Source organism: Thrips palmi, unplaced genomic scaffold (genome assembly GCF_012932325.1).
Source record: "Thrips palmi isolate BJ-2018 unplaced genomic scaffold, TpBJ-2018v1 HiC_scaffold_11, whole genome shotgun sequence".
Classification (NCBI taxonomy): Eukaryota; Metazoa; Arthropoda; class Insecta; order Thysanoptera; family Thripidae; genus Thrips; species Thrips palmi.
The window spans coordinates 2896665-2919179 of NW_023144622.1; the positions used below are offsets into that span (position 1 = coordinate 2896665).

Here is a 22515-nt window from a genome sequence, read left to right on the forward strand (position 1 = left end):
AGACAACCGGCCGAAAACACTGTAGAAGATGACTTCAAGTGAGGACGGCAGAGGACTTACCGATCGGCTGGCAGCGCACGAAGGGGTCTCCAGTGTAGCGTGGCGGGCAGCTGCAGATGGGGTTGTGGTTCACCACCGTGCATTTGGCGGCGATACCACAAGTGCCAGGGCACGGGTCGCGGCATTTCTGGTTGAGGCAGGCTTGGTTGAGCGGGCACTCGGAGCTGACGACGCACTCGGGTCTGCAGGACGGCGGCGAGCCGATGTAGCCCGGCACGCACGAGCACACGGCCTGGCTGTTGATCTCTCTGCACTGGCTGTTGGGTCCGCAGGGCGACGGGTAGCAGGGGTTGGTGACCACTGGCGGCGGGATGGGCCTGCACTCGATGAACGCGTTGCCAGCGGTGCCTTCCGGACAGCTGCAGTGCGGCACGTGGTTCACCACGGCGCAGATGGCGTTGGAGCCGCAGGTGCCAGGGCACGGGTCCTTGCACTTGTTCCTGATGCACGCCTTGTCGCGCGGGCAGTCCGAGCTCAGCACGCATTCGGGCCTGCAGCCGCGGTACGGGTCGCCCTGGTACTCCGGCAGGCAGGTGCAAACGCCGTCGCGACACTGTGCGTTGGGCCCACAGGGTGATGGATTGCAGGGGTCCACCACGACAGGCTCTTGCAGTGGAGGTGGCTTGGGGAAGCAGTTGGAGAAGGGGTCGCCGGTGTAGCCGTCGGGGCACGTGCACACGGGCGTGTGGTTGATGACGCTGCAGTGCGCGTTGGCGCCGCACGAGCCCGGGCACGGGTCGCGGCACTTCTCCCTCATGCAGGCCAGGTTGCTGGGGCACTCGGGGTTGATCACGCACTCCGGTCGGCAGCTTGGCGGCGAGCCGATGTACCCTGGTCTGCACGAGCACGATGGGCTGTCGCCCACCCTGCGGCATTCCGCGTTCGGGCCACAGGGCGACGGGACGCAAGGGTCCACGTAGACCGGTTCTTGTAATGGAGGCGGTGGTGGAGCTGTTGCAAAGAAAACAACCCACAAATAAAAACATGCTTTCACATCCAGAAAATCTAAGACTAGACAATATGTTTTGCTTTTGAAAACTTACGTGGAATCGGGAAGCATCTTGAGAACGGATCACCAGTGTATCCTTGAATGCAGCTGCAGATGGGGCTGTGGTTCACCACATTGCATTGAGCGTTCTGGCCGCAGGTTCCGGGACAAGGGTCCACGCACTTCTGGTTGACGCAGGCCTTGTTGTGGGGACACTCGGATGACACGGTGCACTCTGGCCTGCAGCCTGGCGGGCTGCCGATGTAGGTGGGCAGGCACGAGCACACGGCCTGGCCGTTGATCTCCCTGCACTGGCTGTTGGGGCCGCAGGGTGACGGCTGGCACGGGTTCCTTGGCGGTGGGTCAGCCTGAGGTGGCGGCGGTGGAATCACACTGCAGAACCTGAACGGATCACCAGTGTATCCCGGCCAGCACGTACACTGCGGCAGATGGTTCACCACCTGGCAGTCTGCATTCTGTCCACACGTTCCAGGGCACGGGTCTTGACACTTGTTCCTGATGCAAGCCTTGTTGGACGGACAGTCCGAGTTGATGGTGCACTCAGGCCGGCAGCCTTCGTAAGGGTTTCCAATGTACTCTGGCAGACAGGTGCACGATCCTGCTCCATTCTGTTCGCGGCAGATGGCGTTCGCTCCGCACGGCGACGGCTGGCACGGGTTGATATACTCAACTGGAGCTGTAAAGCACAAAAACACATAATTATCATCCCCACTTGCTCCACTAAGAGAATATTACTTCACGACTCGGCATGACAAGTACCTTGCTGTGGCAAGCTGCACGCGGTGAACGGGTCGCCCACGTAGCCCGGCAGGCAGTAGCAGTTGGGGGCGTGGCTGACGACGCGGCAGTTAGCGTTGGCGCCGCACGTCCCGGGGCAAGGGTCCTTGCACTTCTGGTTGACGCAGGCCAGGTGCTGCGCGCATTCGCTGTTGGTGACGCACTCGGGCCGGCAGTTGGGGGGCGCGCCCACGTAGCCCACGCGGCAGGAGCAGGACGGCGACTCGCCCACCACCCTGCACTCGGCGTTGGGGCCGCACGGCGACGGCTGGCAGGGGTTCGAAGGCGGCACGTAAACAGGTTCCTCCACTGCGAGTACCAAAAGGAAACGATACGTTAAAACGGCGCCGGTTCTACTTGATATTTTTACAAAGCTGTGCGTAAGTACTCACGTATGGGCTGGCAGCGCACGAAGGGGTCTCCGGTTTGGCGCGGAGGGCAGCTGCAGATGGGGTTGTGGTTCACCACCGAGCATTTGGCGCCAATACCGCAGGTGCCCGGACAAGGGTCGCGGCACTTTTGATTCGTACACGCCTCGTTTTGAGGGCACTCTGAGCTGACGACGCACTCGGGTCTGCAGGACGGCGGCGAGCCGATGTAGCCCGGCACGCACGAGCACACGGCCTGGCTGTTGATCTCTCTGCACTGGCTGTTGGGTCCGCAGGGCGACGGGTAGCAGGGGTTGGTGACCACTGGCGGCGGGATGGGCCTGCACTCGATGAACGCGTTGCCAGCGGTGCCTTCCGGACAGCTGCAGTGCGGCACGTGGTTCACCACGGCGCAGATGGCGTTGGAGCCGCAGGTGCCTGGGCACGGGTCCTTGCACTTGTTCCTGATGCAGGCCTTGTCACGCGGGCAGTCGGAGCTCAGCACGCATTCGGGCCTGCAGCCGCGGTACGGGTCGCCCTGGTACTCCGGCAGGCAGGTGCAAACGCCGTCGCGACACTGTGCGTTGGGCCCACAGGGTGATGGATTGCAGGGGTCCACCACGACAGGCTCTTGCAGTGGAGGTGGCTTGGGGAAGCAGTTGGAGAAGGGGTCGCCGGTGTAGCCGTCGGGGCACGTGCACACGGGCGTGTGGTTGATGACGCTGCAGTGCGCGTTGGCGCCGCACGAGCCCGGGCACGGGTCGCGGCACTTGAGCTGCATGCAGGCCAGGTTGCTGGGGCACTCGGGGTTGATGGTGCACTCGGGCCGGCAGTTCGGCGGCGCCCCGAAGTAGTTGGGTAGGCAGGAGCACGACGGGCTGCCGTTGGCGTCGCGGCACTGCGAGTTGGGCCCGCACGGCGACGGCACGCAGGGGTTGCGGTACGGCGGCGGGGACTCTTGTGGTGGCAGCGGGGCTGGAAGCAACAACGCACCGGTCAACACTGATTGAAATTTTATTACTGCTGACTCGTTGACATCAGAGCAGAACTTACGTGGTAGTGGGAAGCAGCGGGCGAACGGGTCTCCGGTCTGTCCCGGCGGGCAGCTGCAGATGGGGCTGTGGTTCACCACGTTGCAGCGAGCGTTCTGGCCGCACGTTCCCGGACACGGGTCGGCGCATTTCCGGTTGATGCAGGCCTTGTTCTGCGCGCACTCCGAACTGGTGGTGCATTCGGGGCGGCAGGCGGGCGGCGTGCCAATATACGTTGGCAGGCAAGAGCACACGGCCTGTTCGTTCACCTCGCGGCATTGGCTGTTGGGGCCGCACGGCGAGGGGTGGCACGGGTTGACAGGCGCTGCTTGTACTTGAGCTGAAAAGATAACGTCTGTTACGCATTGGCAAAAATTTTGAGGTAACTTTCTTGTTACAAAAGTTAAAATGCTTACGCTGCTCCACTGGGACCACATTGCAGAACCTGAACGGGTCTCCGGTGTAACCGGGCCAGCAGGTACACTGCGGCAGGTGGTACACCACCTGACAGTCAGCGTTCTGGCCGCATGTTCCAGGACACGGGTCCATGCACTTGTTGCGAATGCAGGCCTTGTTCGAGGGGCAGTCCGAGTTGACAACGCACTCAGGCCGGCAGCCTTCGTACGGGTTTCCGATGTACTCCGGCAGGCAAGTGCATGATCCTGCTCCGTTCTGCTCGCGGCAGACGGCGTTGGCTCCGCACGGAGACGGCTGGCACGGCGTCGGTCGCTCTTCCACGGGGATCGCTGCAAGAGGAACGTTACTTCAGCGCCTTGGAGCGGAGATCGGCCGAGTAAGCGAACCGAGTCTCCGTGGGGCGCGTCGCTCCGCGTGGCTACTTACCGCATCGACTCGTTAGGTTAGTGTCTTCATAGAGTTAGGCTGGAACCGACACTTTGATCGACTGACGCGCACCGATGACGACACAACTCACTGCCAAGCGTTAGTATGTGCTTCTGCTACTGTTAGTTCGACCTGACGATGCTGCCTTTTTAAAACCTGCTAGTGAAATTTCACCCTGACCAAATGACCAAAAGGATATTTCACGAGCATGAGAGACAGAGCAACAGCTCGGACACCGACCTACGCCGTTCCACCGACGGCGGTCCGTACTTAGCCGCTAGCGCGGGCCAGGGCGTGGATGACAGCATGCACGAAGGTTAAGCCCTGCCCAGCCGCGGGCAAGTCGAACGCCAAACGGTGGAACACTCAACAGTCAAAACTGACAGAAAAACCCTCATCAGAAGCAAACGCCACAAGCACAGGTTGGTTGGGTTACAAAACAGTCAACTAACTCAACGACGCCGTCAATACCTCCACTACAAACTTAAGACTACGACCTGCAACGGGGAGACTGACACACAAGCCGATTAATCGAGTGCAATGCAGTGCTACGTGGGATGTGACCAAGTCTTACATTGCACGACCAGACACTGGACGAACGGGTCGCCAGTGTAGCCGGCCACGCAGACGCAGCGCGGCGTGTGGCTGACCACGCGGCACTCGGCGTTCTGGCCGCAGGTGCCGGGGCAAGGGTCGCGGCACTTCTGGTTGATGCAGGCCAGGTGCTGGGCGCACTCCGAGTTGGACACGCACTCTGGGCGGCACTGCGGCGGCGCCCCCACGTAGCCGGCCAGGCACGAGCACGAGGGCTGGTCCGCCACCACCCTGCATTCGGCGTTGGGGCCGCAGGGTGACGGCTGGCACGGCTGTGGCGGCGTTGGGAGAGGGTCGTACACTGCGAAAGCATCAGCAGAGACAGTGACACCAACATGAAACAAAAAACTCCCACACAAAAAGCAAAATTGCGCTTACCAATAGGTGAGCAACGCACAAACGGATCACCACTGTACTGCGGCGGGCATGAGCAGATCGGGTTGTGGTTGACCACGTTGCAGCGAGCGTTAATGCCGCAGGTTCCCGGGCAAGGGTCGATGCACTTCTGGTTGCTGCAGGCCTGGTTGAGCGGGCACTCCGCCGACACCACGCACTCTGGCCGACAGGTGGGCGGGGCGCCGATGTAGCCCCGCACGCACGAGCACACGCCCTGGCCGTTCACTTCGCGACAGATGCTGTTGGGGCCGCAGGGCGACGGGATGCAGGGGTTGACGTAGATTGGCTCTTGTTGTACGGGTCGGCAAGATATGAAGGGGCTTCCCTCCGTTCCAGGAGGACAGGTGCAGGTGGGCACGTGGTTGATGACCTCGCAAAGGGCACCCTGGCCGCAGGTGCCAGGGCAAGGATCCTTGCATTTGTTCCTCATGCAGGCCAAGTTGCGTGCGCACTCAGAGCTCATGATGCACTCCGGCCTGCAGCCGCGGTACGGGTCGCCCTGATACTCGGGCAGGCAGGTGCAGATTCCGTTGTTGCACTGCGCGTTGGGCCCGCACGGCGACGGGTTGCAGGGGTCGCTGACGACCGGCTCTTGCAGTGGAGGCGGCCTGGGGAAGCAGTTGGAGAAGGGGTCGCCGGTGTAGCCGTCGGGGCACGTGCACACGGGCGTGTGGTTGATGACGCTGCAGTGCGCGTTGGCGCCGCACGAGCCCGGGCACGGGTCGCGGCACTTGAGCTGCATGCAGGCCAGGTTGCTGGGGCACTCGGGGTTGATGGTGCACTCGGGCCGGCAGTTGGGCGGCGAGCCGAAGTAGCCGGGCCGGCAGGAGCACGACGGCGAGTCTCCCACGCGCCGGCACTCGGCGTTCGCGCCGCACGGCGACGGCACGCACGGGTCCACGTAGACCGGCTCAGCGTAGTGCACCGGTGGAGGAGCTGGAAAATAATGATTTATTGTAGTTATCATGCTAGACATGCAGGCAATATTACTTTCGAAAAGTCATATGAGTGAGCACACTTACGAGGAATAGGGACGCATCGCGAAAACGGATCTCCAGTAAACCCTTGACTGCAGCTGCAGATGGGGCTGTGATTCCTGACAAAGCATTGAGCGTTGGGCGCACAGGGTCCCGGGCACGGGTTGACGCACTTCTGGTTGAGACAGGCCTTGTCCTGGGGGCATTCCGAACTGACGGTGCACTCCGGCCTGCAGCCTGGCGGCGTGCCCACGTATGTCGGCAGGCACGAGCAGACGGCTTGCTGGTTAATCTCTCTGCACTGGCTGTTGGGTCCACATGGCGATGGCTGGCAAGGGTTTCGTGGAGGTGGTTCAGCCTCAACGGCCTGGGGTGGAATGTTGTTGCAGAAACGGAATGGATCTCCAGTGTAGCCCGGCCAGCAGGTACACTGCGGCAGATGGTTCACCACCTGGCAGTCTGCGTTCTGGCCGCACGTCCCTGGACAAGGGTCTTGGCACTTGTTTCTGATGCAAGCTCGGTTCGTGGGGCAGTCCGCATTGATGGTGCACTCTGGTCGGCAGCCTTCGTAGGGGTTGCCGATGTACTCTGGCAGACAGGTGCAAGATCCTGCTCCGTTCTGCTCCCGGCAGATGGCGTTTGCTCCGCAGGGCGACGGCTGGCACGGGTTAAGTTGTTCCTGCTGAATGGTCGGCTGGACGAAGTTGCACTGCACGAACGGATCACCAGTGTAGCCGACAATGCACACACATCGGGCGGAATGGCTGACCACTCTGCACTCGGCGTTCTGTCCACACGTCCCGGGGCAGGGGTCCTTGCACTTGTTCCTGATGCAAGCCAAGTGCGAAGCGCACTCCGAATTGGTGACGCATTCGGGTCTGCAGTTGGGCGGGGAGCCGAGGAAGCCAGCATGACAGGAACAGGATGGCTGGTCGCCTGCAACGCGGCACTCTGCGTGGGGTCCGCAGGGAGAAGGCTGGCACGGCTGGGTTGGTTCGGCAAGTGGTTCAGGGGCTGTGGTTAAAAACATTAAAATTAAAAGAACATCCCCATACAAGTAGTTAAAAAGAAATAAGGATGAAAGGTAAATTTAACTTACGTCGAGGTGAGCAGCGTATGAACGGGTCTCCGGTGTACCCATCTGGACACACGCAGAAGGGGTTGTGGTTGACCACGTTGCATCTGGCTTGGATTCCGCACGTCCCGGGACAGGGGTCCCTGCACTTCTGGTTGCTGCAGGCCTGGTTCAAGGGGCACTCCGCGTTGACCACGCACTCGGGCCTGCAGGCCGGAGGGCTTCCGATGAAGCCGGGCACGCAGGAGCACACGCCCTGCCCGTTCACTTCTCTGCACTGGCTGTTGGGGCCGCAGGGAGACGGCTGGCACGGGTTGACGTAGACTGGCTCTTGCTGCACGGGCCTGCAGGATATGAAGGGGCTGCCCTCGGTGCCCGGCGGGCACGTGCAGGTGGGGATGTGGTTGATGACTTCGCATCTGGCGCCCTGGCCGCACGTTCCCGGACACGGGTCTTTGCATTTGTAGCGCATGCAGGCCTGGTTCAGGGCGCACTCAGAGCTCATGATGCACTCCGGCCTGCAGCCGCGGTACGGGTCGCCCTGGTACTCGGGCAGGCAGGTACAGACGCCGTCGCGACACTGTGCGTTGGAGCCGCAGGGCGACGGGTTGCACGGGTCCACCACAACGGGCTCTTGCAAGACCGGTGGTTTGAGCTGACAGCTTACGAACGGGTCACCAGTGTACCCTTCCAAGCACGAGCACACGGGTGTGTGGTTGATGACGCTGCAGTGCGCGTTGGCGCCGCACGAGCCCGGGCACGGGTCGCGGCACTTGAGCTGCATGCAGGCCAGGTTGCTGGGGCACTCGGGGTTGATGGTGCACTCGGGCCGGCAGTTGGGCGGCGAGCCGAAGTAGCCGGGCCGGCAGGAGCACGACGGCGAGTCTCCCACGCGCCGGCACTCGGCGTTCGCGCCGCACGGCGACGGCACGCACGGGTCTACGTGAACTGGCTCGGCCTCTATTATCGGTGGCGCTGAAAAAGTTTACCAAAAAGTTGACGCGGTGTCTCTAACTGAATTTTCGCGTCGCACTGAACACAGGCGAGAACTTACGTGGAGGGATGGGGTAGCACCTCGAGAAAGGCTCGCCCGTGTAGCCCGCCGGGCAAGAGCAGATCGGGCTGTGGTTGCGCACGTGGCAGCGGGCGTTGGGCGCGCACGGCCCGGGGCACGGGTTCACGCACTTCATGTTGATGCAGGCCTTGTCCTGCGCGCACTCCGAGCTGACCACGCACTCTGGCCTGCAGGCCGGCGGGCTGCCCGTGTACGTGGGCAAGCACGAGCACACGGCCTGGCCGTTGATCTCCCTGCACTGGCTGTTGGGGCCGCATGGCGAAGGCCGGCAGGGGTCTACAGGCTGCTCTAGCACAGCCACAGCTACGCGAGTGGCGAAGAGGAAGGAAGTAAAGAGAAACATCAGGCATGCGGAACGTGCAGAACCAAAGGGGGACATGCGGAGAGGAAAATTTAGAAACCAAGTGGAAAACATAAATCGGAAAACGAAAAGTAGAAACCAAAACGTAAAGGGAAGGACTTTATACAGTGAAGTTGAAACGGAAAATAAACACAGTGACACACAACAAGGGGAGGGGAAACGAGAAAACGAAAAATACAAACAAGAACAAACAACAAGGAGAGGACCGCCCGTTTTGGAATTCAGGTATGCACAGCAAGTAAAATCATTAAATTGTTTTTACTGCATGCACCCAAAAATTTTTTACAAATTGAAATGGTTTTGCAGACTCCAAAACGAACTTGCCATCCACTGGCTGCGGACGCCTGAAATCCGAAACGCCATCGTGGCGGTCCTTTCCCACAAGAAGCAGAGAAAAGGCGAGAAAGAACCACAGCTTACATGGAGGAGGTTCTGGTCGGCAGAAAGAGAAGGGGTCGCCCGTATAGCCGGGTCGACACGAGCAAGTCGGAAGGTGGTTGACCACGCGGCAGTCGGCGTTCTGCGCGCACGTGCCCGGGCACGGGTCCTGACACTTGTTGCGCACGCACGCCAGACTGGGCGCGCAGTCCGAGTTGACGACGCACTCGGGCCGGCAGCCCTCGTACGGGTTGCCGATGTACTCCGGCAGGCACGCGCACGAGCCCGCGCCCCCGCGCACGCGGCACACTGCGTTGGCGCCGCAGGGCGAGGGCTCGCACGGGTTCAGTGCCTCCTGGAGCACTGGGTCCGCTGGAAGACGAGAAGCAGGTCACACAGAGCAACACAGAGCCCACAGCGGAAAAGAGAAAAACACAACGTGAGTTAGAGAGAGCGGCTCAAGCTCGGAAGCAAGCGAGTTAGTCGGTAAGTAGCTGTACACAGAGGAGTCAGTAGAGAGGAAAAGCCTACACACTGTTTAGACGAGAGTGCATAAACTAATAAAAGAGTTCCCTGAGTTGGAGGTTGGGGGAACTCGAAAGTGAAAGTATCTCCGGATTAAAAGGTAGACAGGTACCAATTAATTTGAAAGAGAAAAATAAATGAATAAAGGAAAACGAAAAAAAGTAATTTTGTTTTAGGAAACAGATAGAGAAAGAGAAGAATTTAAGGACAATAAAAAAATAAAAGAAAAGAATTATGACATTCCAACAGAGGAGATTATCTTGATGTTTAGCACTCACCGTTGCTGTTGCTGCTGTGGGGAGAATCACACTGCACGTAACAAAGTCACAAAGGCACTGCACTGCATTGCAAATCGTTTAAAAAGCTCATCATGGCATCAGTCTACTGTCACAGGTATTGACGGACAAACACACTTCCAACGGACCGGCACTGTGGCCCCCGCATCCATTCATAAACCAACCAAAACCAACAACCCAGTCATTCCCACTTCTGGGAATGTTTTACCTTCACATTCCGAATTAGGGGCAATCAACTTAATCTAGCATCACAGTTGCACGCATATTAAGATACATCGCAGCCATACGACATACTTCATCCGACCATGAAACTGAACAACACCATCCGATGGGAACACACCGCCCGGAAAATGAGTCGCCTCGCGTCCGAGTGTCGAGTCGACAATGAAAGTGAAATGATGGATGCGAATGAGATGAACACAATGAATGGACACTCGTGAAGGATGGACACTGGCGACGGGTCCCGGCGGGCGAGGGGAGGGGCTGTCGGACTCACCCCGAGGCCCGCTGCCCCTGGCCCGGCGGGGCCGCGTCGGACATGCAGAGCTACGTGCAATGTGATGACGGGGGTTAATGCTATGCACAATGACGGGGGAGGGTTCTCTGACTGCGGGGCGACATGCAACAAGCCGTGCCGGCCGGGGCGGCGGGGACGTGGGTCCGGGCGGCCGGGGCCGGCACCCCAAGGCGGATTGGCGGCTGGCGGTCGCGGCCTACCTCTGACCGGCTGGCAGCCGCTGAATGGGTCGCCAGTGAAGCCGGCGTCGCAGCTGCACACGGGCGTGTGGTTGATGACGGAGCAGCGGGCGTTGGGGCCGCACGAGCCCGGGCAGGGGTCGCCGCAGCGCTGGTTCATGCAGGCCAGGCGGCTCGCGCACTCGGGGTTGATGGTGCATTCCGGCCGGCAGTTGGGCGGCGCGCCGATGTAGTTGACCAGGCAGGAGCAGGCGGGGCTGCCGCCGCGGACCTGGCACTCGGCGTTGGGGCCGCACGGCGACGGCCGGCACGGGTCGATGGGTTCGGGCGGCGCGGCTTGGACTGGCGGGCACAGGGCGGCGTCAGCAACAAGCACTACTCGAGGGAGGCGGGTACTCTGCGACGGCGCACTTACCTGGTATCGGGTAGCATCCTCGGAACGGGTCGCCGGTGTTGCCCGGCGCACAGCTGCAGATGGGGTTGTGGTTCACCACCTGGCAGCGCGCGTTGAGGCCACATGTTCCGGGGCAGGGGTCCTTGCACTTGTTGGCCAGGCAGGCCTGCGTGAGCGGGCACTCGGCGGACACGACGCACTCGGGGCGGCACGACGGTGGCGAGCCCACGAAGTTGGCTTGGCAGGTGCAGACGGCCACGCCGTTGGCGACGCGGCAGAGGCTGTTGGGGCCGCAGGGCGACGGCTGGCACGGGTCCACCGGGGCCTCCACGGCCTGCACCACGCGGCACGCCGTGAACGGGTCGCCGGACGTGCCGGTGGGGCAGCTGCACGACGGGATGTGGTTGATGACCTCGCACAGCGCGCCTTGGCCGCAAGTCCCGGGGCACGGGTCCTTGCAGCGCTGGTTGGCGCAGGCGCGCGTCCGCGGGCAGTCCGAGTTCATGGTGCACTCCGGCCGGCAGCCCGAGTACGGGTCGCCGAAGAAGAGCGGCAGGCAGGAGCAGGCGCCGTCGCGACACTGCGCGTTGGGGCCGCACGGCGACGGGTTGCAAGGGTCGGTGGCGGGCGGTGGCGTGGCGGGGATCACGATGGGCGAGCACTGCGTGAACGGGTCGCCGGTGTACGACGCCATGCACGTGCAGATGGGGATGTGGTTCTGCACGCGGCACTCGGCGTTGAAGCCGCAGGAGCCTGGACACGGGTCGCGGCACTTGCTGGAGATGCAGGCCTGCGTGGGCGCGCAGTCCGTGTTGACGCTGCACTCGGGACGGCAGTTGGGCGGCGCGCCGACGAACTCCGCTCGGCAAGAGCAGGACGGTACCCCGCCGACGTCGCGGCACTGCGAGTTGGGCCCGCAGGGCGACGGCACGCAGGGGTTGACGGGCTCGGGGATGGCCAGTGGTGGCGGCGGTGGCGGCGGCTGCGTGCAGCGCACGAACGGGTCGCCGATCAGGCCCGGCGGGCAGCTGCAGATGGGGTTGTGGTTCACCACCTGGCAGCGCGCTCCAGTCCCGCAAGTTCCAGGGCAGGGGTCGGTACACTTGAAGCGGTAGCAGGCTCGGGTCTGCTGGCACTCGGCGTTGACGACGCACTCGGGTCGGCAGTTGGGCGGGCTGCCCGTGTACTCGGGCATGCAGGTGCACACGGCCTGGTCGTTCACCTCGCGGCACAGGCTGTTGGGCCCGCACGGTGACGGCGTGCACGGCTGCACCACCTCCACGGGCTCCACGGCTTGCGGCGGCTGGCGGCACGAGCGGAACGGGTCGCCGATGAGTCCCGGCAGGCAGGTGCACGTCGGCACGTGGTTGATGACGGAGCACTGCGCCTGCGCGCCGCACACGCCGGGACACGGGTCCTGGCACTTGTTGCGCACGCACGCGCGGTCGGTGGGGCAGTCGGCGGAAAGAACGCACTCGGGCCGGCAGCCCTCGTACGGGTTGCCCTGGTAGTCAGCGATGCAGCTGCACGCGCCCGCGCCGTTGCGTTGCCGGCACTCGGCGTTGGCGCCACACGGCGAAGGCTCGCACGGGTTGATCACTTCCTCTGCGGAGCGGAAAACAGAAAGCGTTATTCAGAGATAAGAGGGAAATCCGGGCCTCTTTTGCGAGGAAAATCTGAATCATTAAAAGTTGGAGGCTGCTTCAGCCTGCGAAGTGCAGGGTAGGCCAGCCCGGCGTTCACGTGCGCACGGCGGTACAGCCTACCCAGCAGTTGACAGGCTGAGGCGCCTGCGAAGTCGAGGGTAGGCTGTACCGCCATGCTCGCGCGTACGGCGGGCCGGCCTACCCTACCATCATCAGGGGCTCCACACTGCAAAAGCACACTCACGTTGCTGCGGGAAGCACTGCACGAAGGCGTTGCCGGTGAAGCCCGGCGCGCAGGTGCAGCTGACGGTGTGGCTGACGACGTGGCACTCGGCGTTGGTGCCGCACGAGCCCGGGCACGGGTCGCGGCAGCGCTGGTTGACGCAGGCCTGGGTGCTGGGGCAGTCCGGGTTGATGACGCACTCGGGCCGGCAGGCGGGCGGCGCCCCGATGTAGTTGGGCAGGCAGGAGCAGACGGGCGCCCTGTCGCGCGGCTGGCATTGCGAGTTGGGCCCGCACGGCGACGGCACGCACGGGTTGACGGGGACGTCTTCGATCACGACGGGTGGCGGCGCTGCAAGATTAACAATGAGTATCGCTGCCAAACCTCACCTCACTCAGTCATCACAAATCGAGTCACGACTTACGTGGCAGGTCGTGGCAGCTGCGGAATGGGTCTCCGGTCTGGCCGTCCCGACAGCTGCAGATGGGGTTGTGGTTGATGACCTGGCAGCGCGCGTTGATGCCGCACGAGCCGAGGCACGGGTCGGTGCACTTCTGGTTGACGCAGGCCAGCGTCTGCGCGCACTCGGAGCTGACGACGCACTCTGGGCGGCACTGCGGCGGCGCGCCCACGAAGCCCGTGAGGCACGAGCACACGGCGTGGTTGTCCACGGCGCGGCACTGACTGTTGGGGCCGCACGGCGACGGCTGGCAGGGGTCGCTGCGCTCCGGCGGCAGTTCTGCTCGACAAACACACCGTCAAACGTGGAACAGGATAGAGACATTAATCGCTGATGTCGGAGTACTCACGCTGCGGGGCGAGGCGGCAGTTGGAGAACGGGTCTCCGGTGTAGCCTTCGGGGCAGGAGCAGACGGGGATGTGGTTGACCACGTCGCAGCGCGCGTTGCTGCCGCACGTCCCAGGGCAAGGGTCGCGGCACTTCTGACGCAGGCAGGCGCGGTCGCGCGGGCACTCGGGGTTCACCACGCACTCGGGCCGGCACGCCTCGTACGGGTTGCCGCTGTACTCGGGCAGGCACGAGCAGGCGCCATCGCGGCACAGCGCGTTGGGGCCGCAGGGCGACGGGTTGCAGGGGTCGCTGGCGAGCGGTGGTGGCGTGGCTGCAGGCAGACGGGGACAGTTCATTATTTTCGAACGTGCTTCGATGGCAAGGCCACCGAGCGATCTCAAAGAGTTGTTTCGGTACTTGGTCTCCCTCGCGCCTCAACGGAGCGCCCTTTGCGTGCGATAGAGACAGCGACGAAACGACTCTCCGAAATCGGTCTGCTGTATGACAAGAAAAGAGCGTCCAGGCGACTTACTAATCGGAATGGGTGAGCAGGCGGTGAACGGGTCGCCGGTGTGCCCCTCGTTGCAGGTGCACACGGGCACGTGGTTGATGACGTGGCAGTTGGCGTTGGAGCCGCACGAGCCGGGACAAGGGTCTCGGCAGCGCTGGCGCACGCACGCCTGCTGGCTGGGGCAGTCCGCGCTCAGGACGCACTCCGGCCGGCAGTTGGGCGGGGCGCCGATGTGGTCCGGGAGGCAGGAGCAGGCTGGCACGCCGCCGACTAGTTGGCACAGCGAGTTGGGCCCACAAGGGGATGGCACACAGGATGGCGGACGCTCGGTCGGGGCGGCGACCGGAGCGACGGCTGTGGACGAACACGCGAACGTCAGCAAACAAAAAAACTAAAAATCTGTCAGCGGGTATTCGAACCAAGACTCACGTTGCGGCGAGCACTGCAGGAACGGGTCTCCCGTGAAACCGGGCGGACAGGCGCAGATGGGGTTGTGGTTGCGGACGGTGCACTGGGCGCGGACGCCGCACGTGTTGGGGCAGGGGTCGGCGCACTTCTGGTTGATGCAGGCGCGGTCCAGCGGGCACTCGGAGCTCACCACGCACTCGGGCCTACACTGCGGCGGCGCGCCGATGTAGCCCTGCAGGCACGAGCACACGGCCTGGTCGTTGACGGCGCGGCACTGGCTGTTCGGGCCGCACGGCGACGGCACGCACGGGTCCAAGGGGGCGCGGGCCGCTGCGGCAGAGAAGGACAGACAGCGAAAATTAGTCTCGATTATCCAATATGGTTAGTAACACTTGACTAAGGCGGTTCACTTGTAAGAGCTTAGCAACTGTTTGAGGCCTGGAGAAACGTATTTTGAGCACACAAAAGCCTCACAAAGAAAATACTTGGTAATTTACGAACTACTTCTTTGTAAGACAATCTAAATGGTTTGTGTCGTACACATGTTAGTTGGAGGGTAATTGAACTCACGAGCAATGGGCACGGCTCTGCAGGAGAAGAAGGGGTCCCCGGTGAAGCCCTCGGGGCAGGAGCAGACGGGCACGTGGTTGGCGACGGTGCAGATGGCGGCGGTACCGCAAGTGCCGGGACAAGGGTCCACGCACTTGAAGCCGATGCAGGCCAGGGACTGCGCGCAGTCCGAGCTGGACTCGCACTCGCGGCGGCAGCCCTGGCCGTCGTACGGGTTGCCCTGGTAGCCCTGCAGGCAGAAGCAGGCGCCCGCGCCGCCGCGCTCGCGGCACTCGGCGTTGGGGCCGCACGGCGACGGCACGCAGGGGTTCGGCGGCGGCTGGCGCTCCGTGGCTGCAAGGAAACACACACGGTGTCAGAGAGAGGGAAAGCACCGCGGTGACAGAGACGCCGCTGCGCTGTGACCTGCGGGAAAGAGAGAGACAACAACAGCACTGACATCAACATGACACAATCCCGCCACCACATTAGTACCACACTCGCCTGCAACAGGAAACACGACATCGTTAGCGGCTAACTGAACAACCCTCCGCGACGAAGAGACGGCGAGACTTACATGTGACGGGTGCGGGCGTGCAGGCGACAAAGGCGTCGCCTACGTGGCCCGGGGGGCACGTGCACACGGGGCTGTGGTTGACCACGGCGCACAGCGCGAGGCGACCGCAGGACCCCGGGCAGGGGTCCACGCAGCGCTCGTTCTGGCACGCCAGGTTGGCGGGGCACTCTGCGCTCGTGACGCACTCGGGCCGGCAGTTGGGCGGCCGGCCCAGGTAGTTGGCCAGGCAGGAGCACGCGGGCGAGTCGCCCACCACGCGGCACTGAGAGTTAGGCCCGCAGGGGGACGGGACGCAGGGGTTGCTGGGGCGGGGCGAAGTGGAAGCTAGACAGAGACAGACCGGAACGGTCCGGAAGAGTTGAAAGGACAGCACAAGAGGCATGCAGGCCACCGCCAGGACCGCGCCCGCGGCCGAGAGAGCGTGCGGACCGCGGGCGGGCGGCGGGAGTCGCAAAATAGAGACAGTCAGTCAAGAAATTAATGATAAAAATAAAAACAGTGTAGGAAGTAAAATGGTGCTCGAAAATAAAAATGGTACATAAGGACAGTTTTGGATTGAAGGCCGAATGGTGTACATTAACCAAGGGTAGCGTAGAGCGTATAAAACATAGCAAGAGCGCGTTGAGCGAGCCGAAGCCGAGCTCGGACAGGGCGGCCAGAGGCGAGGCCGAGGAGGGGCATGCTTACGTTGCTGTTCGATAACACATCGCACGAACGGGTCGCCCGTGTTGCCTGGAGGACAGCTGCAGATGGGGTTGTGGTTCACCACCTGGCAGCGCGCGTTGGTGCCGCACGTGCCAGGGCAAGGGTCACCACAGCGCTGGTTGAGGCAGGCCTGGTTCTGCGGGCAGTCCGAAGACACCACGCACTCGGGCCTGCACGCGGGCGGGGAGCCCACGTAGTTGAGCTGGCACGAGCACACTGCGTACCCGTTCACCTCCTTGCAGTTGCTGTTGGGCCCACACGGCGACGGCACGCACGGGTTGGTCGGCGGGGCCTCTTCGACTGGGGAGGGGCGGGGCGCAGAACAGAGAGAAGAGTGTAGAGGGTGCGGGGACGGGGCGACTCTCTCGTTTCGACAATCACATTCCAAATTTAACTTCGCAATCATTTTTGGAAAACTATTCGAATGTGATCGCGGTGAAAAGAGAGCGTCGCCCACTCCGTGCGATACCGAAACAGAAGCATAGAGGTGGAAGGGCTCGTCTTACTGGCTTGGACAAGCGTGCAAGCAGAGAGCGGGTCGCCGCTGTAGCCGGGCGGGCAGGAGCACGAGGGCGCGTGGTTCGCCACGCGGCACTCGGCGTTGAGGCCGCACGCGCCGGGACACGGGTCGCGGCACTTGTTGTTGAGGCAGGCGCGCGACCGGTCGCAGTCCGTGTTGATGACGCACTCGGGCCGGCAGCCCGTGTACGGGTCCCCGGAGTACTCCGGCAAGCACGAGCACGAGCCCGCGCCGTTGCGCTCGCGGCACACCGCGTTGGCGCCGCACGGCGACGGGTTGCACGGCTCGCGGGGACCCTCCGTCGGGACCACCACTGTAAAGGGACCGTGGGTCAGGGCCGGGTTCAAATACCACCCATTTTCATTTTACTTAAACAATCGCGGTTTAGAACCCCCATAGCGACATGGTGTTAGCACGTTAGAAGCCAGCTGTCGCGAGGGGCGGAGCCCCAGGGGTTAGTGTTTCCCTTACCAGGGATGGGCGAACAGCCCGCGAACGGGTCGCCCGTGGTGCCTGGCTCGCACGTGCACATGGGGGCGTGCTTGACCACCACGCACGTGGCGCGGGGGCCGCACGAGCCAGGACACGGGTCGCGACAACGCTCGTTCTGGCAAGCCAGGTTGCCCGGGCACTCTGCGTTGATGGTGCACTCGGGCCGGCAGTTGGGCGCGCGGCCCACATAGTTCTCCAGGCAGGAGCAGGCCGGGGTGTTGCCCACGGCGCGGCACTTGGAGTTGGGCCCGCACGGCGAAGGCACGCACGGGTCGCCGCTCTCCACCGCCACGGGCGGGGACTCTGTGTGGGGGCAGCCAGCGCGTCAGACAAGCACACAAAGCACCAGGATGCAAACACAAACACGAGGAGCAGGGGGCCGGCCCCTCCTCCCTGGAAAAGTGCGTGAAAGACAGAGAAGGAAGGAACGACGCTCACTCTGTTCGGGCCGGCACTGCACGAACGGGTCGCCGGTGAAGCCGGGCGCGCAGCTGCAGATGGGGTTGTGGTTCACCACCTGGCAGCGCGCGTTGGTGCCGCACGTGCCGGGGCACGGGTCGGTGCAGCGCTGGTTGACGCAGGCCTTGTCCTGGGCGCAGTCCGCCGAGACGACGCACTCGGGCCGGCAGGACGGCGGCGTGCCGATGTAGTTGGTCTGGCACGAGCACACGGCGTGGCCGTTCACCTCGCGACACTCGCTGTACGGCCCGCACGGCGACGGCCGGCAGGGGTTCTTCGGCGCCTCGGCTGTGGCGGCGAAGGAAGAGGAAGAAGGGAAAGAACATGCTCAGTGCGAGTCCGTGGAGACAGGCATGCGAAAGGTAACTCGATGTGCGTAAAGAATAAACGTGTGGACACCGAAAGAAGCGCCCGGCCGAACCCACCGGCCAAGGAAGCAACGATCACCAAGACAGAACGAAACGAGAAGAAAGACCCGGGTTTCGGGTTCAAGCCCCGGTGGGAGCGAAAGTTTTTTGAGCGACAGAAACGGAACGGCGTGTTGCCCCTTGGCGGTGGGGGCGGTGGGGTGTGCGGGGGCTTACGGGGTGGGGGCGGGGGCAGGTGGCAGGCCTGCAGTGCGTTGCCGATGTAGCCAGGGAGGCAGGTGCACGTCGGCGCGTGGTTCGCCACGCGGCACTCGGCGTTGAGGCCGCAAGTGCCGGGACACGGGTCCACGCACTTGTTGTTGACGCAGGCGCGGTCGCGGGGGCAGTCCGTGTTGAGCACGCACTCGGGCCGGCAGCCCGTGTACGGGTCGCCCGTGTACTCCGGCAAGCACGAGCAAGAGCCGGCGCCGTTGCGCTCGCGGCACACCGCGTTGGCGCCGCACGGCGACGGGTTGCACGGCTGCCTCTCCTCCTGCTGGGGCGGCGCTGTAAGGGGAGGGCGGTTAGAACTCCGGCCAGCAGCACCGAGGACGACAACAACATCAACAACAATAACCTGCACCAGTCAAGCTTCATGTGAGGTATAAGCAGTAAAACTCAACCAAGCGCTGTGTGAATCAATGTCGCATTAAAATACTTAAATTAAAAATAAAGGTAACATTAAACCATCCATGTGCCAAACGCATTTGCTGCCGAATAAAACAGGAAAACAACAGTGCGCCAGCGAACCCAGGGATCCAAAAACCACAAAACAACCACCATTCCAAGTCATCGTGTCAAAACAGTGAGCTCACCCAAACCCAAACAATTGTTACATAATTCAAAGAATCAAAACCAACAGCGAGACACAATTATGTGGCTCAGGTTATCAGCTGCGATGAGTAATTTACGCTGTGAATGAATGCGTCGGTGAACCAATGAGCAAAATTATTAGCGATCCTGTAAATAAACGTTACAACCAATGGCATGAATGTACACCGTGATGACGCCGTGCCGAGTGATGCAGCATGAGGTTAGCGACCGAATTCCGATTTTTATTTGATTTAGCTTCCGTGGCGACGAATTGCGGGTTAACGCAGTGCGCTTCGTTCTCGCGCGGTCAGTGGTTTTATTTCCATCGCATGACGCGGGGGCGGTGAACGTTATTACGGTTATTCGTATTAGCGTAGTGTGGGGCCTGAACCGTCCGGGGTTATTTTTTAAATTTGCTTTCGAACACGTACGCAGGGCGATGGGGATGGGGTGGCACCCGGAGAACGGGTCCCCGGTGAAGCCGACGCGGCAGTAGCACTGCGGGGCGTGGCTGACGACGCGGCACTCGGCCTGCGGGCCGCACGAGCCGGGGCAGGGGTCGCGGCAGCGCTCGTTCTGGCACGCCTTGCTGCTGGGGCACTCGGAGTGGATGGTGCACTCGGGCCGGCAGTTGGGCGCGCGCCCACGTAGTTGGGCAGGCAGGAGCACACGGGTGTGCCCGCCTGCGCGCGGCAGTGCGAGTTGGGCCCGCACGGCGACGGCGAGCAGGGGTTCTTGTTCTCGACCACGGCCACCACGCGCGCTGCGGCCGGAAGGGGGGCAGTGAGACAGGGACGACATGGCGCGAGCCGTACCGAGGACGATGATCGAACGACGGGGAGGTGCAACGCAGGACTGCCTCGACGCAAGATTGGGCCAAAGTTGGTCAAAAATGGGTTCATGATTCGAAAAGGGGGTTCATCTTTAAATTTTAAAATCTCCATATTTGCTATTTTGAAAATGACTTCATTTTATTTTAAGAATAATAGTTTGATTTAATATTTTTGTAAAGTTATAATAATTAGTTTCTTCCAGAGGGATTATGATTTGAACGAGTTCAAAAGCTACATCAAACCGAAACGGATTGAAAAGTGTGCCCAAGTTGCACCCCGAGGCAGCCCCGCGAGTGGCCTGGTCCTTACGGGGTTCCCGCTGGCAGCGCACGAACGGGTCGCCGGTGTAGCCGGGCTCGCAGCTGCAGATGGGGTTGTGGTTGACGACGCGGCAGCGGGCGTGCGTGCCGCAGGTGCCGGGGCAAGGGTCGGTGCAGCGCTGCCGGACGCAGGCGTGGTACTGCGGGCACTCGGCCGACACCACGCACTCGGGCCTGCACATGGGCGGCGCGCCGACGTAGCCGAGCTGGCACGAGCACACGGCCAGGCCGTCGCGGCTGCGGCACACGGAGTACGGGCCGCACGGCGACGGCACGCACGGGTCCACGGGTTCGGCGAGGGGCGCGACGGGCTCGGGCACGGGCCGGCACCCCGACAGAGGGTCGCCCGTGTAGCCCTCCACGCACGTGCACACGGGCACGTGGTGGGCAACGTGGCACTCGGCGTTGCGGCCGCACGTCCCCGGGCACGGGTTCACACACTTGTTGTTGAGGCAGGCGCGGTCGCGCGGGCACTCGGCGTTCTGCACGCACTCGGGCCGGCAGCCCGTGTACGGGTCGCCGTGGTAGCCCGCCATGCACGAGCACGCCCCCGCGCCCTGACGCTCGCGGCACAGCGCGTTGGAGCCGCACGGCGACGGCGTGCACGGCTCGCGGGGAGCCTCCACGACGGCCACGGCTGTGGGAAACACTGGTCATTAGGTGGGGCACTGCGGGGCACTGCACGCTGCGAGGAACAACAACAACTAGCATGCACAAAAACAACAACAGTCAAAGCAACATGGATAACACAGGTGGTGCCGTACATCAAAGGTGGTGCCAAATAACCAAAACGACCAGTAACCAACAACAAAATACAGTGACGACAAAACCAACAAGCCAGAAAGCGCACTACGACAACAAAACCAACGACCAGCAAAACCGACAAAAACCATCAAAAACATCCAGACAGCCGAGCAAACAGGCGGCCTTACTTGGCGGCAGCGGGACGCAGCCCTGGAAGGGGTCGCCGGTGAGGCCGGGCGCGCACGCGCACTGCGGCTTGTGCTCGGCCACGCTGCACACGGCGCCGCGGCCGCACGACCCGGGACACGGGTCCGCGCAGCGCGACGCCTGGCACGCGCGCGACCGCGGGCACTCCGAGTCCAGCACGCACTCGGGCCGGCAGGTGGGCGCGCGGCCCGCGTAGCCCGGCTGGCAGGAGCAGGCCGGCTGGCTGCCCAGCGCCTTGCACACCGAGAACGGGCCGCACGGGTTGGGCGAGCAGGGGTCGCTCGGCAAGGGGTCGGGGCACTCTGGAAGACGGCGGTCATGAAGGGGTGCAGAGAGAGGGGGATAGAGACAGTGCCGGGAAGGGGTCCGGACGGGTCCACGGTTCGCTAGTCATCGACGTGGAGCCCGGCCAGACACTTACGGTCAGGCATGAGACAGCGGGTGGTGGGGTCGCCGGTGAAGCCGGGCGCGCAGGTGCACACGGGCTGGTGGTTGAGCACCTGGCAGCGCGCGTTGGCGCCGCACACGCCGGGGCACGGGTCCACGCAGCGCTGGTTGGCGCAGGCGCGGTTCTGCGGGCACTCCGCCGACACGACGCATTCGGGCCTGCACTGCGGCGGCGCGCCCACGAAGTTGGCGGCGCACGAGCAGGCCGCGTGGCCGTCCACCACGCGGCACGCGCTGAACGGGCCGCACGGCGACGGCCGGCAGGGGTTGGCCGCGGGGGGCGCTGGGGGCAGGGCGGGGCGGGGGAGGTCAGAGGCCGGGACGTTAGCAAGCGAGAGTGGCAAGCAAAGGGTGACAGGGTCGCAAGTGGAGGCCTTACGCGGCGCCGCGGGCAGCGGCAGGCACTTCTGCAGCGCGTTGCCGGTCGTGCCGGCCGGGCAGGCGCACGACGGCGTGTGGTTCACCACCACGCAGGTGGCGTTGGCGCCGCACGTGCCCGGACACGGGTCCACGCACTTGGTGTTGATGCAGGCCTGGTTGCGCGGGCAGTCCGTCGACAGCACGCACTCGGGCCGGCAGCCCTGGTACGGGTCGCCGCGGTACTCCCGGATACACGCGCACGACCCCGCGCCGCCCCGCGCCGTGCACACCGCGTTGGCGCCGCACGGCGACGGCGAGCACGGCGTGGGCGGGGCGGGAGGGGGCGCTGCGGTCGCGAGGAGGACAGAGATGGAAGATGAAGAGTTAGGTGAACAGAGTTACAGTTAAGTGAAGGGGGCCAGCGTGGGTGCGGAAAGGGCCGCTATACCGTGACGGCGAGGAGAGGCTAGTCTGAACCCAAAGCCGGACAGAGACCAGCAGAATGCTTCCGATTGTCGCTTTCGTCGCTCTGTTTCTCTCACACCTGGGACGCCTCGTGAGAGTGAGACAGGCAAAGCAAAGAAAACGACTCTACACTGGCCGTTTCGCATCACCCACGCTGGCCCAGCGAAACGGAAGGCAGAGCGAG

At 63.0% G+C, this 22515-nt stretch overlaps 1 protein-coding gene across 1 annotated transcript in view; it reads right to left on the minus strand.

The window, feature by feature from the left end:
- The window catches only part of LOC117639676, a 127759-nt gene that overhangs the window by 18150 nt on the left and 87094 nt on the right, over window positions 1–22515 (minus strand). The window contains 32 exon segments of the mRNA XM_034375552.1: window positions 61–1011; window positions 1104–1745; window positions 1829–2155; window positions 2239–3189; window positions 3268–3585; window positions 3662–3991; window positions 4663–4983; window positions 5061–6014; window positions 6101–7069; window positions 7155–8105; window positions 8185–8508; window positions 8987–9296; window positions 10466–10803; window positions 10877–12460; window positions 12746–13075; window positions 13149–13463; window positions 13534–13845; window positions 14047–14379; window positions 14455–14763; window positions 15004–15336; window positions 15560–15883; window positions 16247–16564; window positions 16771–17097; window positions 17256–17579; window positions 17715–18023; window positions 18320–18649; window positions 19387–19593; window positions 19596–19718; window positions 20098–20716; window positions 21009–21361; window positions 21481–21789; window positions 21886–22212. Coding sequence (XP_034231443.1) covers window positions 61–1011; window positions 1104–1745; window positions 1829–2155; window positions 2239–3189; window positions 3268–3585; window positions 3662–3991; window positions 4663–4983; window positions 5061–6014; window positions 6101–7069; window positions 7155–8105; window positions 8185–8508; window positions 8987–9296; window positions 10466–10803; window positions 10877–12460; window positions 12746–13075; window positions 13149–13463; window positions 13534–13845; window positions 14047–14379; window positions 14455–14763; window positions 15004–15336; window positions 15560–15883; window positions 16247–16564; window positions 16771–17097; window positions 17256–17579; window positions 17715–18023; window positions 18320–18649; window positions 19387–19593; window positions 19596–19718; window positions 20098–20716; window positions 21009–21361; window positions 21481–21789; window positions 21886–22212 — 15072 coding nt within the window.